We start from the raw sequence: 19,074 nt of genomic DNA on the forward strand, positions 1-19,074 counted from the left end.
AGGTGCCTGAGAGAAATCAAGACTCTACCCTGAGATTAATGCCATTAACTGAATTTTCACCCCCACAGATCTCAATGGTGCAGTGAGTGACCGTGTTATTTTCCTGAGTGGCTTCCTCTGTGCCCAACACAGAGACACGGACATCACACACTGATTTTCATTTTTCCTCATCCCCCGAGCACTGATTGAAACCCAGCTAAACCATGCTGGCTTTAGGAACCAAATCTTGCGTGTTTGGAGGTCTGTGGATTCAGATCTCCGCTGTGTAGTCGGGCCGTCCTGTGTGTGCCGCCAGCCCCATGCAGGCACGATTGAACCCAAAGGCACTTTTATGACCGAGGACGGGCAGAGGGGCTGCGATCTCATGAAAGCTAAACTCTTCATCCCCACCACTCTGTGTTTCAGAACAAGAAGAAAACTTTGAGTTTATCATTGTGTCCCTCACTGGCCAGACGTGGCACTTTGAAGCCACCACATATGAAGAGCGAGATGCGTGGGTCCAAGCCATCGAGAGCCAGATCCTAGCCAGCTTACAGTCATGTGAGAGCAGCAAGAATAAGGTAAGACCCTTAGCAGGCTGCCCCCCGAAATCAAGAGCCACTGATCGTTAAAGGGAAGTGGAGGCCCGGAGGAATGCCCAAGGGAGGGGAAGCATCATATGATGTGTGTGACTGACAGAAGCCACTTATTCTTCCAGAGTGAAAAGCTAAATAATTGAAAAGAATGAAAAAACACTTTGTGTGTCGATACGTATCAAGTATGAGTATCCTAGCCTAACCATGTTCCTGTGGCAGAACATCCCATTTTACATCTTGACTCTCTCAACTAATCCCCAAAAGAAAGCATTGACCTTTTCATGGTGGGTGATGAGATCTTTTAAACTCTTGTAGCTTATGCATCGACATTTACTTTGTTTTAGGCAGAATACACTCAGGAGAGGGAGACTTAAAAGATGCACTGTTCTCTTCTCACAAATGCACAAAATTCAAACCCATGTCAAGTTAGAACACTGACTCTTGCTACAGAAGTAAAGGAAAACGAAAGGCGCATGGATGAGTCTGCAGGGCATCAGGCGGGAGGTGGGCGGTGGCGGACAGCGTCCATTCTGTAAACTCTGCTGATGAAGCCCGCTGTGTGCTTTATTCAGTCAGCAGAGGTGATTCTTTGCAGTTGTTTAGCCAGAAAAACAAAACAGAACAAGAAACTGTAAGCTGCGTTTCCTAGACCACTGCTGGGGATATTCCCATTATGGCTTTTTTCTCAGTCATTGCTTCAGTAGGGTAGGTGTTTTCAACCCCTTTTCTGGGACATTGTAAAGTCTCGAAGAACGTTTTGATTTTTTAAACTATGATCAACCAGAAAAGGAGAGAAAGAGCATTGCCCACCAATCTGCCGCCTCCGTTTGTGACCATTTGAAAAAACCTCTGCACGATCCCTGCTCAGCTTAAGAAGGGAGTCTGTCTTTCAGAAAGGTGGAGTGTCTTACCTTATTACCCTCTTTAACCAGGATAAATCAGACCACAGTCATTGTTATTATAATGTAATTTGCTTCTCTTCTTTAAAGATGTTTTATACCAGGGTGGGAGGATCACTGCCTTTCCTTTCCAAGAACCTTGGCTTTACTGACTCACATCCACAGATGGGGCTTCTGAAGCAAATGCAAGGAAGTTTCTGGATCTCCTCATGGACAGGGATTGACGACACATATCCCACACAAAGCATGGGACTCTAGTTTCAGAACAGGAGTGGGGAGAGCATATGGTCAAACAAACAAACACATCCTCCAAATCTTAGACACGATCATGGTATTTTACATCAGACTTAAATCCATGTCACGCCCTTGCCGGACTCTTCCCAGCTCTTTGGGAGAACAGACAGCATCACTCTGGGCATGACACAAACAACTGCCTACAATGCTGTTCCCTTTCACTCTGTCTACCAGTGCTCTCCCTTGGAGGACTCATGAGCACCAGGGAAGACAGACTCATACCTGTTCCCCTGGGTGTTTGCTGAGTAGGTGTCAAAGTCTGCAGCATGGAAGTTCCATCCAAGGAAAAGCTGCAGGGAAAATACAGACTCAAATGAGTATGAAGTCTAAGGAATTTTGGCTGCTTGTGGATAATGCAGGCATGGGCATACATATGCTGTAGAAGTCAAACAGGCAGACAGACAGACAGACACATCCCTTTGTGTGCACATACTCCAGAAGCCAACATAAGTTGTTAAGTACACTTTGGATACTGGGGTATCCAGCCAAAGGGAAAAAAAAAAATCTTAATAATGCAGTTATGCTGATTAGATAATAGATACAAATAAATTATAATTTATGTTAGTAAACAGTCGATTGTTCCACATCAGTTTGACATGTGATGATTCAATTTGTGATTTCTGATATAAAAATCCAGCTTATTTTAAGTATTCTCTGATACTTGTTATGTTTAACCATTATTAAATATATACATTGTTAACCTTTAGAAACAGTACCTGTCCTGGGATGCCTGGCTGGCTCAGTCAGTAGAACCTGCAGCTTTTGACCTTGGGGTCATGAGTTCAAGCCCCATATTGGGCATGGGTTTACTTTAAAAATAATAATAATAAAGTTAGCTTAAAAATAGTACATACCCTTGTACCTAGCACCTCTGCTTCCAAAACTTTGCCATCAGTAAGTAATAACGAATGTAGGCTAAATTTTAGCAATGAGTTCTTTACAGCACTATTTACAGTGGAGAAAAATTGGAAACCACCTAAATGTCCACCAAAGAAAACTTCAGAAAGAAATTCTTATAAGTGGCATGAGATCCAGCCACTCAAAATGATGACATGGGAGAATGCAAGGTGGCATTGAGAAGTGACCCCATGTCTTTAGGCTAAAGCACAGGTTCCAAAGCAATACAGGCTGGCCTTTTTTTTAAAGTACGTGTATGCATACAGGTGTGCTTTTGAAAACAGGTTAGAAGAATAGATACCATAATGTTGCTAAAACGAAGCATGGATGATCACATCAAAGCTTGTAAATTCTTAAGTTGTTCTTTTCTCCCTTGGGTATTTCTTTAACTTGTAGAGAGAAGAGGCTTAAGTATCAGTTTAAGAATCAGTGCCCCTCCTTGCCCTCCACCCTCCTTAGTGACTTTGTTGCTAGAGCAACTGAGATACTCTTAATGTGAAAAGTGCATCTCTAAGGCATGAAGTGTGGTATGGACATGGTTTCCTGCTGAGGAATCATGAGATGTGTCTCGTGGTGCTGATTAAGCCCTGACCCATGGCTCATAAGCAGATTCTTTCCCCTTCTTCCATCTTCAGAGCAAGCAGACCCGACAGGGCATGCTAACCACTTCCATCCCCCAGGTGGCGGTTGGTCTGTGTTCACTCACGAATGATCCAGAACTTACCTCTGTCCTCATTCCTAGCAGAGTCCCTTCGCCTGACAGGTCTTAACGCAGGGCACACAGCTTTCTCTGGTGGTCATGCTTTTCCCCCAAAGACCTAAGAAGAGGAGCGGCTGCTTCAGATCGTCCTCATCCTAAATCTGCTGACACACAGTTTGGCTTTGCCCCGATGTTGCCAGGGGCTGTGCCAGTGTCTCCCGGGCTTCTCACCTCTTGCCTTTTTTCCCTCTATGCCCAGTCCCGACTGACGAGCCAGAGTGAGGCCATGGCCTTGCAGTCGATACGAAACATCCGCGGGAACTCCCACTGCGTGGACTGCGAGACCCAGAGTAAGTCTGGGCGGGGGAAGGCACACAGGAGGCGGGGCAGTCTGGTGACACCCAGGGCACAGTGGACCCATGTCAGTCCTTTGGCAAATAAGGTTTATGACGTGATGTGATGACTTTTAAAGAACTGAAATATTCATGTTTGGATTTTATTTGAACACAGTACCCTGCACTCAAGCCTAGGTTTGCCTTCTGCCTCAGGCTTCCTGATGATCAGTGGTCAGGCCAGCCAGGGGTTCGGCTGTGCTCCCAGATTCGGTGCCATATCCAGAAATTAACCTTTTGCTTCATCAGTGATTATATGCTTGTTTGCTTTTTCATAAAAATGCAGCACAATGGTTAATTCCTGCCCAGAGATTTCTGGGGTCAGTTTTTCTTAATTTCAAAATCATATGTTCTGGATTTTGGCATCAAAGGTGTTTATTTTTTTAATGTGAAAGTTATTGTACACTAAAGCCTCTGATTAAACTGATAGACTTTATTTTGATTGCTTTGTGCCTTGGAGTGACCCAGTTTCACTTTGTGCTTCCTGCTGTCCAGCACAGAATACAAAGTTTTGATAAGAGGGAGATCCAGTTGAGACCAGGTGAAAGTCACGGGCCCCAGGCTCAGTGTCACTTGGGAATCAGAGGCATGTAATGTGGTCCTGGCTGTCCTGGAGCCCAAGCCCAGTGGGCGAGGCAGGACCCAGAGACCACAGAACCTGTCACCATGGAGAAGGGCTGTTACAGGGCACACAGCAACTCAGGCAGACTTTCTGCAGAAGTTAGTGTTTCCAGGGGCATTGGAAACTCATGGGATATGAACAGGTGGCTGGAGGGGTCCTGGTATCAGGGAAGCAGTAGGACATGTACCTGCTGCTCAGGTTAGGGGCTGGTTGGAGCCAAGAAAGGTGAGGATAATGGAGTGGGTGGAGGGTGAGGATGCTAAGTGTGTTGAAGGTAAGGATGCTAAGTGGGTTGGAGGTGATGATGCCAAGTGGGGGGAGGTGAGGATGCTAAGTAGGTTAGAGGTGAGGATGTTAAGTTGGGGGAGGTGAGGTTGCTAAGTGGCAGGGAGGTGAGGATGCTGGAGTGGGGGGAGGTGTAGGTACTAAGTGGTGGGGAGGTGAGGATGCTGGAGTGGGGGGAGGTGAGGATGCTAAGTGGAGAACATTAGAGCCTTTATCTTCATCTGTAAACACTGGGAACTCCTTTGAGTTTCAGAGCAGGAGTGAGATGAATTCTTAGCTGTGCTCAGGGAGATTGGCCTGGCCGTCCCATCTCCTATAGATTGGAACAGAGCAGTAAAGGGAGGAGGAGGCCGCTCTCGGGGATGGTCACGTAAACAGGAGGAGGTAGGCACTAACTCAGGTTGTTAGATGAAAGGGAAGTGGGGAACCCCTCTGAGAAGCCACTGTGCTGCAGGGCAGGAACAGGAAGGGTCACCAGGCCCATGTCTGTGGTGCCCAGGGGAGAGAATGGGTCTCTTCTTCAGGTGTCTTAACAAACTTCTCTAAAGTATCTTCTTTTGTTTAAAGTTTTGAAATTTACTTTTAAAATGTATTGTGAAAGAAGTTATAAGAGAGTACTTATTAAATGTGTTTTTATCACAAAGTTGTTAAAGTAAGAATTTTTAAAGCTGTTAGAGCCTCCATTAGAAGCAGCTACAACTGTTTCCACCATACAGCCGAAGTCCCTTAGGGACGATTCCGTGACTCACAGGCTTCGTGGTATGAGCCACACTGGAGGTCAAGAGTCCCTTCTGGGAGCAGGTGGGTTGCTCGAGTGCTGAGGTGTGGGGTCGGGGGCGTGGAGCAGTGGGGAAGGGAGGCTCCTAAGCAGATATGCAGGGATGAAGGGAGCGGGGAGAGGCCAAAGGTGACAAGCCCAGAGAAAAAAGAGATCACGAGCTCCCATTCCTTAAACACTTTGTCTCCTTCAGGCCTGTGCCAAACCCGCCATTGCGCTCTTTCAGTTCTTATGACTGTGAATGTTGGTGCTGCAGTCAGCCCCAGTTACAGGGGAGGAGACGGGAGTCTGAGGGGGGAGTTATGTATCGAGTTCTATATTCTGTGCCACGAGAAAGAGTAAACGGAGCTCCTTGCCTCCCTGCTGTATTTTTTCAGAGAATAAGATGGGGGGACAGAGATCAAGGACACCAGAAGGGGACACTTTAGCAAAAGCTTTTTGTTTTTAAATCAAGATACCCAGTTTTGGAGAAAGTGCTGGTAAGGGCCCCACCCACACACTGTTGATGACCTGTAAAAGCTCCCTGAGCACTTAGGCAATGTACCTAACAAGCCTCAGGCAGGTGGATGCCCTGCACTCCAGCGGTGTCCTCTGGGGACCAAGCCCATGCAAATGCGCAAAAAGGCGTAGAAATGTCGCTTCATAGGTATCCATCACTGTGCTGTTGGCAGAGTAAAGAACCAGAGCACCCCCAAAGTGCGAGACTTGAAGAACCATTAATGGTGGCGTCTGCTCAGTGCAGTAACATGTGCAACCTTAAAGAGTGATGGTAAAAATTAATAACGTTATGTAAAAAAAAAAATACATATTAATTGAGATGGAGAAACTTTATAATGCATTGGAAACGACAAAGAACTTGGGCAGTAAGTCAAGAAGACCCTAGCGAATCATTTCAGGAATTTAGGCAGAAAAGATCTGTAAGGTTGCACTCCAGAACGTGGACCCCACCTCTTTCTGGAAGTGGTAGAGTATGGTGATGTGGGTCATCTAATTGTTGTAGAATGGGCACCTGTGTCTTAGGAAATTGGATGTTGAGTAGCCTGTATTTCAGTGTGTGCAAGTACACACACACATTTGTCAGTGTGTCAAACTTTAAATGTAAGGCCATTTACATTGGTCAAACATGAAATGGTCAAACATTAAATGTAAGGAGAGGCTCTGGTTTCTGGGTGTTGAAGAAGAAACGGGGTCAAGAAGAGGTTGCTGCTTTCTGCAGAGCCCTGGAGAGCCCGATTTCACCCAGGGACCTGGTCCTGCCTGCATCTTCTCAGGGAGGGCACAGGACACTTCTGCAGCCCCCAGCATCACAGCTAGGAGATCATCCCTCATGCTTCTAGAGGGTTCTGGCAGGAGGGGGGTGGGCCTGCCAGGCCACAAACGTGCGGGATACTTCCTTGGGTTCCAGTGGGATCGAGGCTTCCCTGCTTTGCTGCTAAAGCCAAAACACAGGAAACTGTGTCCTGCCCTCTGCCTGCAGGTCCTGGGAACTGGGTCCAGTGTTTGGTCCTTCTTACTGATTAAAGGTCTTTCTTTTTTATTTGTTTTCTGGTTTTGTTTTGGTTTGGTTTGGTTTGGTTTTTTGAGAAAAGAGACATTGGGAATAAGAAGATGACTTTTTGGAGTCCCAGTTAGCTTGGTGGTCTCTGTGAAGAGAGGATCAAGTTAGGGGAGAGTGGCTGCTCTATCGGCCATGATGGGCAGCATGCTAGTAGAACAAAAGACACTCCTGTTCTCCATAGCATTGCTGGGGACAGAAGCAGCGGATGGCTCCAGCTCCAGCCATTCAGGGAATTAACCAATAAAGGAAGCGTTCCAACCCCAAGAGTTATTTTTCATAGAAAGTGCATAGGTAGATTGTTCAATGAACAGAAGCAAGAGAGAGTCTTGTGCATTTCTTCCATGTAAATATGCACAGATAAAAAATAAGTTGACTGTGATCGAAGTGGGTCGTAGTTCCAAAGATTTTCTTTCCTTGTCCTTTGTACTTGACACCTGTCTTTAAATGAGCCCATTACTGTTATCATTTTAAAGGGATCTTTAGAGAGGCTTGAGGGGGACTTGAAGGTGTGGCCGCCCCATTGGCTTTCTGTCCACCTGAGAGCAGGGCCCTTTGCTTCATGGTCCTATGTCTGGGGATCATGTGGGAGGAACCCTGGGCTCCAGGTGCCACAGACGCCTCTCTGGATGATTCCACTGGCTTGTGAACACCCCCCTCCCAGTTCAGTTGTGTTCTCTTGGAGCTGAGGGGAGTAGGGCTTGACCATTTCCATGACATGTGGGATTGGGAGCTGTTGGACCCCCCGCTACCCACCCATCATTCTTCCTGCGAATGTGCTAGACTGTCGGCAGCTGCCTGTCTACACCTGGTAAACCCCAGACCAGGCTGTTAGCTTCCTTAGTTCAGGGGGTCCATCGGTGGAGGGAGGCAGTGCTGCAGTGAGTTTGGAAAACCATAGCAGCTGTCCCTCGAGGAGCTGCAGCCTTCAGCCATCCGTGCTTCTGGGAAGTCCTCCCATAAAGATAAGGAACATGGCCCAGACTGATCAGACAGTGGGAGTCTTCGTTCAGGGCACCTGCTGCCAACTCTCCACCAGGAACATGTTCGGGAAAGTCCATCCTCCAGAGCCCTTGACAACCCAAGAGCTTGGAGCCCTGGCACGTTGGTTGCCAGTAGGCCTGACCTGCATGGACAGACCGGTAGAGGCGATGCAGCCTTTCCACAACTCCCAAGACCCCTCGTCCATGATGCCCTCCTTCTCTTCCTGGGCAGAGCTGATCCCTCTCTCCTGGCTGGTCCCCGCTGCCCTGGATAGAAAATAGGGGCGTGAACTCCTCCCACCATGTTGTAGTGATGTTGGGAGTAGCTTTGCTGGTGTCCCACTGGACGTCTGGGATCCTGTCTTAGGTATCTTTATGGACCCCGGACCTGCACACAGGAGGGGAGACTCTACTCCCCTCTCCTTCCCCAGTCTCTAGATGTCCCAGCAAAACCCGTAGTGGGAGCACATCAGCCTCTCACTTCTGTTGCTTGCTTTTTCCAATAGGCATAAAAAGAAACTGCAAATTATATAACTATATATTTTTAAATTACAAACGAATTATGTAGTTATATCTGTAAAGACATCCTTGGGGCTTTGCCCACATGTTCCCTCAGAGAAGCCTTCCCCAGCCATCACTGGAGGGACCCACACGTGGGTCCATCTCACTCTTTCCCTAGCCGGGTTTTCTCATAACACACACTTCCCTGACACCTGGTATGTTTTTCCTGTCTTCCCTGTTGGTCTGCCCCATGGAATCGAAGCCCTCCACTTAACCCTCAGGACAGGCCCCACGAGGAATGAGCATCATTAGCCTCATTTCCTAAGCAAGGCCTACAGCGCAGAAGACACTTCAAGGGGCAGGTGGGCAGGCTGGTGGGGTCACTGCCCTGAGACACTGGAGATAATCCAGGGCTTAAAGACCATGCTGGACTCGCCTGTAGGCCTGATGTGGCAGCCCAGGCGGCAGCGCCCCAAGACATCCTGGTGGGAGTGAGGTGTGTGACTCAGCAGTGTCCTTGGCAATGTGGGGATGCTGACAGCTGTCAACACCTTCTCACCTATTGGGGCAGAAGTGAAGCTATCCCCCTCCACCCACTGCGGCCCCAGTGGACATGTCCCTGTAGCCACTGGTCTTCCTGAGGTGATGGAAGGTCACAGCAACGCTTCACCTCCCCACACCAGCTCCCCCCAACCACTCTCGGTATTCTGATTTCCATGGAGATCTGCATGCAGTCTTTGAAATGTGTCCTGCGTGTGCCATCCTCCTCCAGGGGATGCTGCACCAGGCTGGTCTCCGAAGCTTGGAGGGGGAGGGGCTGAGGCAGCACTATATGGAGTTCCAAACCAGGGGTTGGGGTCATTGGGGTCCTATGCCCATGGGGTAACTCAGAATGGTTGCGGAGGTCGGTGGAGCTTGGCACCTACTGTGGGGATCTTTCCACAGTCCAAGTGAGTGGCACGGGGGCAGCGGGGACAGCATGTAGAGCTTTCACCCACTGTGCACCATGATGGGTGGGGGTGGGCACCTGGGCCTCGTGGCATCCTAATGTGTGGGCCCCACCTCCCGCCAGCCCTGGGGAGGGGGCCTTTGCTCTAGTTGGGCCATTCTTTCCTTTGCCTGAAAGTGGCTCCCTGAGGCGGGCTCTGCAGAGTCATGAACGCGAAGAGTTTGGTGCCCCCAGCTCTGCCTGACACAGGGTGGGTTTTGCAGCATGAGGCACATGTGTGTGAAGGTCTCCCAGGAGCAGCTGGAAGACTCCCATGAGGAAGCGAGCTGTGTGCTGAGGCCAGCAGGAAGAGATGGTGGCCACGCAGAGGGCGCAGTGTGTGGGAGTCAGTGAACTAAAGGGCTCCTGAGAGACACACACACAAAGACAGGCTCACTTCTGAACCTGCTGGTCAGGATTGTGGGTCGGATCCAAAGGTCGGATCCAGAAGGCCAGTTGAGAAGGGGCAGGATATGGTCAGATGTACCGAGGAGGCCACAGGCCACCATATAGAACACAGGCTGTGGGGCATTGGAAGGCAAGACCCCAGATGGGAGGCCGCTGCGTCCTGGTGGTGATGGTGGCATGCACCAGGGCAGGAGTGGTGGAGACAAGGAGGAGATGAACATCAAGACTGAAGGACTTGGTGATAGGCTAGGGGGTGATGGAAGGATCAGGCTCAATTCCCAGAATTCCAGCTTGAATAACTGGATGAATCTGTGCCATTGGCTGGGATGGAGCTGTCCCTTGGAGGAGACAATGTTCAAGGGCAAAATGTCGACGGGGAGGTACTTGCAAGATTTCCAAGTGCAAATGTGTGGTGAGCATTACAGGTTCTATTTGAGAGAGAAGCATATCCATGTTCACTCCTGAGGTGGGCGGTGTCTGTGGATAGTTGTTAGCAGTTGGATCGTACTGGGATCCACAGGTTAGGTAGAGTTTGCTTGGAAGAGCATGTAAAATCAAGAGATGAGCCTGCAGAGCCCCCTGAAATAAGGGACAGGTTCAGGAGGAAGAATTGGGAAGGAAATCAAGTTGGGGAGCCAGACAGGTGCTGGAAAAATCCAGAGATGGCATTGACCAAAAAGCCATCTAAAGGCAGTGTTATAAGAAGTTTCCAGAGGTCAAGTAAAATGATGACTGAACACCGTCCTGATCTTGCCCACCCTGATGACATTGGCTGCCCGGCTCCAAGGGGAAGTTGGGGGTGGGGGGCCAGGCTGGGATTGAGAGGTATAGACTCAGAGGTGGCCAGTGCAGGAGTTGGACTATGAAGGGGCACAGCGGGGGTGTTCCGCAAACTGTTCACCACCCCACCCTCTTCTCTCACCACCCTATAGGGCCCAGGCCAGCCCTCCACCATGTAGCCTACCCTCCGGCACCTGCTACGGTCAACCTCTTCCTTCTATGCCGCTTGTGCATTTATTCCTCCAATTCTACTCTTCAGCATGTAGTCTGCATTTCCTTATTCCGTTTATTTTATTATTATTATTTGGGACATATGTCTCCTTTTCCCAGCCAGAACATCTCTAAGGCACAGACCTCTCTTCTCCTGTATCCCCCCATGGTATCCATCCCCACCTCCCAGAGTTTGTATTAGATATAAATGGCTGGCTGATTTCTGATGAAGTAGCACAAGGCCATTCCTGGTTTTTTGTTGACTCAGATGTACCTGGAGTAAATCTTGATTGTCCCTGGATGATTTAAGCCTTCCTTGCATCTGTTGGTAGTTCAAGCCATTGACTGTCCTGGTGAGCCCTGTCTTCACAATCAGCTGCAGATTCCAGCACGAAGCCAACCTTGGGCTTGAGTCCAACATCTTCAGAGCTGCCAGCCACTTTCACACAGGGAATGATCCATCTCAAGGAATCCGGTGGTGTTCTCTAAACTTATTTGTTCTTGTTGGTGTGTTATCACAGCCTAAAGCATCACCATTCATTCTGCAGGTCAGGGTTGATCAAGCTGGGTCATGACCTAACCAGCGGACCCTGTCCGCCATCTTACCAGCCTTGATAGATTCTTCCAATGGTTGACCTTACGTAAGATCACTGAAAACCATGTCTTCATGGTAGCATGCCTGCCTTTGTCTTTGAAAGTTGCAAACATGTCCATCATATGGCTAATGAAAACTCCGATGTGCCTAGAGTTGCAGGAATGGCTGGTTACGAAGGACACTGTAGCTTTGGAAGTCCTCTTGAGCATTCCCTCACTCTCCCTCTGTGAGCAGCTGTCCCCCGTGGATGCCAGGTCACATACAGTTCTTTCCCATGTGCATTGGTGCTCTCGAGGGGGTTGCTCTGGAGGTGTTAGAACATACATCTCTGTGTCCAACCCAGTGCCTGCACCTGTTCGTCATGTGGGAAATCCTACACTTTGGCTGAAGCCAGGTTTTTTTAAAGGCATCCCCAACATGTCAAACCTTTCAAAATGCCTGAATCAGCATGGAGGACTGGCATGGGCTCCATGATTCTAGGGAGGGATGTGAACATCCCTTCACACCGGATGTGAAGTCCGGAAACAGGCCTTTTTGTTCCTGAGATGCTGAGGGCAGTTGGGATGAGTAATGATGGTCTGACGGTCCTCTTCCCACAGATCCGAACTGGGCCAGTTTGAACTTGGGAGCCCTCATGTGCATCGAGTGCTCAGGGATCCACCGGAACTTGGGCACCCACCTTTCTCGAGTCCGGTCTCTGGACCTCGATGACTGGCCCATCGAGCTTATTAAGGTGATGTCATCCATTGGGAATGAGCTGGCCAACAGCGTCTGGGAAGAGAGCAGCCAGGGGCGGACGAAGCCCTCAATGGACTCCACAAGGTAGGGACATGGGCAGCTGTGTGGCTCTGGGTCCTTCTGCTGGCAGTTCAGCCTGGGGAAGTGACCTTCATGACAGCCCCCCCACAGCCACCCTGGTGACCTGTAGGAATGCTGAGGGGCCGGGCCACGGAAACGTCTGTTTTTAAAATTGGTTTTCAGCAGGCATGGATAATTCAGACTCCTTAATTTTTTATGTTTGTTTTTAGACCTTGGGGATTCCTCTCCCCCTCTTAGAAATATATTAAGCTTCCAACCTTATGAATATATCACTTTAATTAATACATTTCTAATAGGAGTAAGCTGTGCTGTGAACACTAATTATGAATTTTTGATTCTTTAATTTTGTGATTCTTCTGTCTTTGATAAGCATCTCCTCAGTTGGTTTCCCTTCTCACCCCCACAGACCCATAGCAAGCCATTTTACAGTAACACAATATATTTTATTTTCTAAAATATATTTCCAACACAGTTAATCAGCCAAGTATGGCGTAACGTATGGTGACTCCTCATTAACGTTAATTGTTACCCAGTGTAAAAAACGCATTTATTTTGAGCCCATTTATTTTCTCATTTTTCATTTACAGCTATTATAAACCGTTTTTGAGTACACATACATATTTAATGTACCTAAGAGGTGATAAAATGGCATGTCTTCCAAGAAAGCCTGCTTCACAGAGGCAGAGTGGGCCATCAGGTCCCTGCAGCTGCCCCCAGGAGGAGGCGCTCATGGTCGCATCCCCCACTTTCTCTGGGGGGTGGGCAGTACTCACTTTACGCTTTTACTTCTCCTGTGTGTGTGTGTGTGTGTGTGTGTGTGTGTGTGTGGAGAGGTGAAGGGAGAGAAGGTCATTAGCACTTTTTAAATTCCTCTGGCTTGTTTTGCTGGTGATGAGACAGCATGAGAGTCCACACAGCCATCTGCGGTCGGGCCCCATGTGATGCCTAAGAAGTCGGTTTCGTCCACTAAGCCATGATCCTGTGCGAGGAGTCGGTGGATTTTTTTTCATGAATGCTGAAAAATGAATTTGTGGTGCCACCTTCGGTTCACTTTAGAGAATGAAGTTGGTGTGTTACGAACCTATTCTTCTCGTACAGTGTCCTGTGGGGCAGGGGCGAGGGGAGCAGGAGCGCCCAGAGCCAGCCTGGCATCGCCTCCATTTGCTGGGCAAGCTCGACCACGCAGTACCCATGTAGGCAGCTTTCCTGCAAACTGAAGGAACGATAGGCTCCTTTAAACTCTTGATCTTGATCAAGAACGTAGGAATTAACCATCAGTGAGGAGCATTCTTAAAAGACGAATTTGCACATTAATATCTGTTTTTTCATAGATGTAGTTTCCTTGGAGGACATGTAGGCCTAACAATGAAATAAGATTAGAAATTGGATCGAGTTTCATGTAGGAGTGCAGAGAACTTTGAAATTGTTAGGAAAAACAATTACTCCTGCATCTTCCTGTTTTATGTGTAAAAGAAGAGTATTATTATTTTTAGTTTCCAGAATTGGGCAAAAGTTTGTTTTTCCATCTGTCATAATTAGCCACCATTTAGAGTGTTTAGGCAACCAAGACAGGTTGATATTTTTAACTGGTAAATATTTTATAAGAATCTCATCTTCATTCCTAAGTGAGGGTTTTGCACATGCAGGCACTTGACTCCTCTAACCTGTGTATTTGATCTGAGCTCTTGAGTGTATGTTCTCTTCTCTCCATCATTATCAGGGGCTTCCTTTCCCACAAATGGGGTGATTGCAGCAAAGTCCCAGCTCTCCGTGGGTCCCATTTACTGTCCTAAGGGGCTGTCTCAAGTGACAGTGCTCCCCCACCCCACCCCACCACCACCCCCCACAAAGTCTGTGGTGACAGTGATGCTGGGTTACACGGCAGTTCCAAAGAACATGAACCTCTTTGAGAACTGAATGTTTCCTTGTGCCTTTAGTTATTCTGTCTGGCAGTTTCGTTTTTAAATTAATATTCAGCAAATAGTCACTGAGCACTTTCTCATAGAAAAGAAGTGATACGTGGTGATTATTGCCCCACGGCGACTGATGAATGTTGATGAATGTTCTCAGGGCCACAGCTGAGGGTGCCGGGACTCTGGAGAATTCGCGCATGGGAAGTTCTTACAACCACTGTGCTCCAGGGAGGTGTCACTGGCCAAACAATGTCTGAGCTGGACTTGAAAATGTAGGGTGATGTCTAGGCCAGGGTAGTGTGGTGTGCAGGTGTGGGCGTGGCCCAGGCCAAGTCCGGCCCACAGGAGAGTGTAGAAACTGGGCAGTCACCAGCCATGGGGTGGGACCTTCAGGTAAATGAGGAGGGGTAGGGGCTGGTAAGGCCAAAAGAGAGGAAAGGCCTGGCTGAGCCTTTGAGCCAGGGGTGTATTATAACAGTGACTCTGGGGTTTGTGTGTTCACGTGTGATCCACCTGTTCCCAAGAGGACTGGAGGCAGCCAGCGGCATTGCTGGAAGGGATGAGATGAGGCAGGGAGGCCCGTTGGAAGGCTGTGGTCCTGGTGGATCCTGTGAAAGCCATAAATGCTCTGTCAAAAATATAAAGAAACAACTCAGCGTAATAGCACAGCAATAATTCAGACACCCACCATCTTCACTACCTCATGCAGTCTCCTCGAACAGAAATGAAGAACTCCAAAGTTTGGGCTAGAATTTTCATGTGGAATTCAGTCTGCAACGTGAGAATGGACAGGCAGCCTGGATCCTGCCTCTCTGAGACAGGGACAGACGTCCCCCTCCCAACCATTCCCTCTGGTCTCTCTGCAGAGTCTAGGATTGTTAGTACAAACAGCTAGAGGGGTCTTTTAATGTGGCCCTAAGGCAATACTAAAAAGAAATATTTTAATAAATTTTTATTTCTATCCAAGGAAGGGCCAAGTGCAATATATCCAGGCTAATTCTTTGGAAAAGGGCCCAGCTGTTTTCCTAAGAAGCTCGGTCCATTCCATCTTGTGCAGGAGATTCATTCTGACAGTGGAATATAATTAGAAATGTGCCGTTCCTCCCCCAAACACACACACATGACCATGGAGAGGTTCAACACAGCAATCTTCCTCCAAAGAAATATCCAGTCCCCTGAAACCACCTCTCATTGGTGTCCCCCAGGCCCGCGGGTGAGTTAGGAAAACAGGCGGCTTTGACCAACTGGCTGGCCTTCTGCTTGTTGTCCCTGCACCCCTGATTAGGGCAGCTTCGGACGGCTCATAATTGGTTCCAGTGATTCTCAGCTGCCCTGAGAACTGCCGTTCAAACTTGAGCAGCGTCATGATCAATCGAAGCTGACGGCAGTGAAGCAGTATTGACTTCCCATTCCTAAACCGGGGAATCATTAGTCAAGAAAAGCATCTTTTAATTACTCCCAGGAAGAAAAAAAAATCTTTTTGGATGGATTCTGCAACAACTGCCATTTTTTTCCAGTGCATTCGATATTAAATTTATTGTCGCAGGAGGGGAGAGGATGCCCTTCATCCCCCATCAGTGATGGAGGTTTAATTCAGAGAAAGGAGCCCGGTAGAGGATATCGATGGTACAACAGTTAACTACAGCTGGGGTGGAATCAGAATCCCCCTCTCTAATTGCTATTGATGCCATTTAAGCACACACTTAAAATATTGATTTTAAATGGGGATACTGAAGCAGGAGAGCCGTGGTGACAGCGGACAGGATTTGCTAGGTCCTAGGGGCTAACGCAGGGGCAGTGGGCTGTGTGTGGGGGGTGGGGGGGCCAAGAGCTTCATGATACATAGCACATGAGTGTGCAGGGGCTTCATGACACGTAGCACGCGAGTGTGTGGGTCGCTCCGTGCAATGTGTTGTCTGCACTTGGACGTGGGGCCTGGAGCAACCAGGCAGGGCCCTGGCTCCCACATTAGGACACGTGGAACCGTCGGGCCAAGTCCCGGAGCTCGCTGTGGCCCCTTTCACATCAAGGAGTAGTGCACTCGGAGGCAGCAACAGCCAAACTGTGAAGAGCATGTTTCTTGAGCGAATGAACAAATGAGCGAGCGGATGGGGGGACACGGGAATGAGGCCGCGTGGAACCTACATGCCAGGTGCTCCTGCTGCCTCAGGGCCGGGGGTTGCTCGCTTGTTCGTGCATGAAATCGGGGCTGCGTGTTTGCAGCACACCATGAAGTCGTCTGGGCAAACCTCAGACCTCTTTCCCTCCTCGGCCCCGTGAGGGTGTTTGGAGGGCTACTCTCTGTGTCACTGTGATGCATTGTTCTCCATTCCTGTCGCTGTTTCACTTCGGAATCTTTTAGGATTGCCTGTGGTGACCCTAATTTCCTTCCAGGACCGAGCGGAGCCCTCTGGTCCGTGTTCCTCTTGGCAGAAGCCAGACCATACTCAGCCACCTACTTCGTCTTCCCCTCTCCCACCTTTAGGTCTCCATGTATAAGCATCGGGTCCATAGGGTCTGCAGGGATCCCTCGCGGCTGGCGTTTCAGGGCAGGTAGCCTATTTACACAGTGGTCTGGGAGCCAGCTGATTTGGTCTCAGAAATCAAAGGAACGTGGACGTGTGTTTTCCATTCTGTCAAAGAGCCCTTGGGAGGAGCTCTAAACCCCACCGAAATCCCCCTTCCTTCTGATCCCACTTGGAAGGGAGCCGAGTTGCTGATTTAGGATACACTCTTCTGCCTCTTTGAGCATTCTTTTTCTTTCTGTCATTGTCACCTGCACATCCAAACTCCCCTCTTGTCTTTAACCTATAAAAAGATGCCACCTTCGGGAGGAAGATTTGGGGCCGGACGTCAGAAATCTGCGTGGGAGAGACTGGCCGCGCACTTCCAGATGGAGCAAGTCTGCCCAGTGACACGAGTTCCGGTCCTTTTTGATTTGGGATCGCCACTTTCATCTTATTTATGCACATGGAGATATTGATAAAGGGGAAATGTATCCAAACTGAAAATAATTGGATCCCTACCGTTAACTCTGAGATATTAAAAGCAGTACCACTTGGCCACGTCTTTGTCTCGTTAGGTTTGATCATAAGATCACAATATAGTAATCTCGGGCTCAAATTTCTGGCATAAAGATGCACTGTTCCAAATGTGGCCTCAGGGAACATGAGTACCCACACAGCCCCAGGATTATCTCATCTTATTATTTTTCAACAGTTCTTGGCCCGCTGAGGTCAGTGTTTTGTCTCTTTTGAGTGTTCCTCTATGCTTGACACCTTTTCCTATTTTCTTTCTTTAAAAAAAAAAAAAAAAAATGGGCAGGGGGAGGAATCGGGGGGGGGGGGGAGGGGGAAGGACTTTGCACTGATGACCAGAGCCCATCTGCAGTTGGGTGGCATCTGCTCCCCACATGTCACTTCCCTCATTAACAAGCAATTGAATTAATTAAATGCTACTCAGAACACGCATAACAAGCTACCGGCAGTGTCCAAATTAGCACTGATAATCAAGGATGATTTCCTTTATTATCCTGCTAAGTGGTGTGCAGACTCTGATCTCCCTGTCTGCCCTCATCTATTTACATACCCCCAGCTTCTGCCTTTGGAAGCGGAGGTTATCTTACCTAGTTAATTTGCCACGATCACCAAGCATGGCGGATTGATGCCCTGCCCCCGCCGCCACCGCCACCGCGCAGCCCCCTCCCTGCGTGCCCTCCCCCAGCCCCAGCCTTTGTATCTCAAGCTCACTGATAAATTAAAGGCCACCCCTGTGGTCTCTCAAGTGAGTAATAGAGGCAGAAATTTCATTTTGCAACTGGCTGATTTAATGATCCAAAGGGTAATTAATGGCCTGATTATCTTAATGTTAAATATGTCCGGCAGCAATTACTGTGACCTCCCGCTTGTCAAGGTCCGGGCTGTGCTCTTCTTTCAATTAAGTTCTCTGGGGCTTAATGGTATGAATAAACTCCTCTGATTCTATCATCCCGGACGGACGCAGAGGGTTCAGGAGCTGGGGGCTCGCTTGGAGTTTTAATCAGCCTGTCTCCTACTCTGGCGATCAGAGTTAACAATTACAACAAGGACAGCTTAACTTTGTTCTTCCCCATGCAGAGCACCCACACACACACACATACACGCACGCGCGCACACATACACACGCTTTATTGTTGTTTTATTTTTTTTATTTTCTGTCGTTTATTTCAGCGCTCTGAGGGAGAATCCTGTGTGTGGAGGAAGCCGCTGGTCTCTTCCAATATAAATTATCATGTGAGCGCTGTGGTTTTTCTGTTTGACAGGCTTAATTAATTGGCAGGAGCCCCCGAAAATGACAGTGCCACTAATTGCAACTCAGAGTGAATTTCTGTCATCATGGTGTGCCTGTCAGCGGGCGTGCTCCGGCCCTAGCCGGCACAGCGGCCACCCCCCCCGTCCAGGTGGGGACCGACTCCCGAGCGCATGGGGACAGAGGCAGAGCTGTGGGCTTACAGGCACGCCGTCTGTGTGCAGGACTGACGTTTACTGACGATAAAGTTTACACGGCTGCGGCCCTGCAGACCCAACAGCTGCTTGGGGACCTCAGATTCTACTTCAGATATTTCAGCGACGTCTCCTCGCAGGCTGGCTTGGAACCAGACTGCAGGAACCATAACTCACTGAGCGCCCCCCCATGACCGGCTGGTCCTCCCCAGTACATGGTGAAATATGCTTGGTTTACCGGGGCTCTTCCCAGATCAGAAATAGTCCACTATAAATATGAAGCCAATTAGAAAAATGTACAAATGAGAAGTATATTAACACTGGCTCAGAAATAATGCCAGTAGATTACAGTCGACAACAGATTCGGTGGTTCATCTGGTAAACCGCGGTCAGGGAGCT

General features: G+C 48.7%; 1 protein-coding gene and 1 long non-coding RNA gene across 7 annotated transcripts in view; one reads left to right on the forward strand and one right to left on the reverse strand.

The window, feature by feature from the left end:
• Nucleotides 1-19,074, forward strand: part of AGAP1 (ArfGAP with GTPase domain, ankyrin repeat and PH domain 1) — a 506,008-nt gene that overhangs the window by 436,078 nt on the left and 50,856 nt on the right. For all 5 annotated transcript variants that reach the window (XM_059393776.1, XM_059393772.1, XM_059393773.1 and 2 more), the window contains 3 exons: nt 406-560; nt 3,625-3,715; nt 12,062-12,284. In XM_059393776.1, coding sequence (XP_059249759.1) covers nt 406-560; nt 3,625-3,715; nt 12,062-12,284 — 469 coding nt within the window. The remainder of the gene's footprint in view (nt 1-405; nt 561-3,624; nt 3,716-12,061; nt 12,285-19,074) is intronic.
• Nucleotides 1,493-3,682, reverse strand: LOC132013669 (uncharacterized). Of its 2 annotated transcripts, XR_009403064.1 has the most exons (5): nt 3,597-3,682; nt 3,390-3,483; nt 2,485-2,577; nt 1,991-2,058; nt 1,493-1,728 (listed from the first exon to the last, which is right to left on the reverse strand). It is a non-coding gene; the product is annotated as an uncharacterized LOC132013669 (long non-coding RNA). The 2 variants fall into 2 exon arrangements; XR_009403063.1 differs by having other exon boundaries at nt 3,390-3,604.

This window comes from Mustela nigripes, chromosome 3 (genome assembly GCF_022355385.1).
Source record: "Mustela nigripes isolate SB6536 chromosome 3, MUSNIG.SB6536, whole genome shotgun sequence".
In the NCBI taxonomy this organism is placed as follows: Eukaryota; Metazoa; Chordata; class Mammalia; order Carnivora; family Mustelidae; genus Mustela; species Mustela nigripes.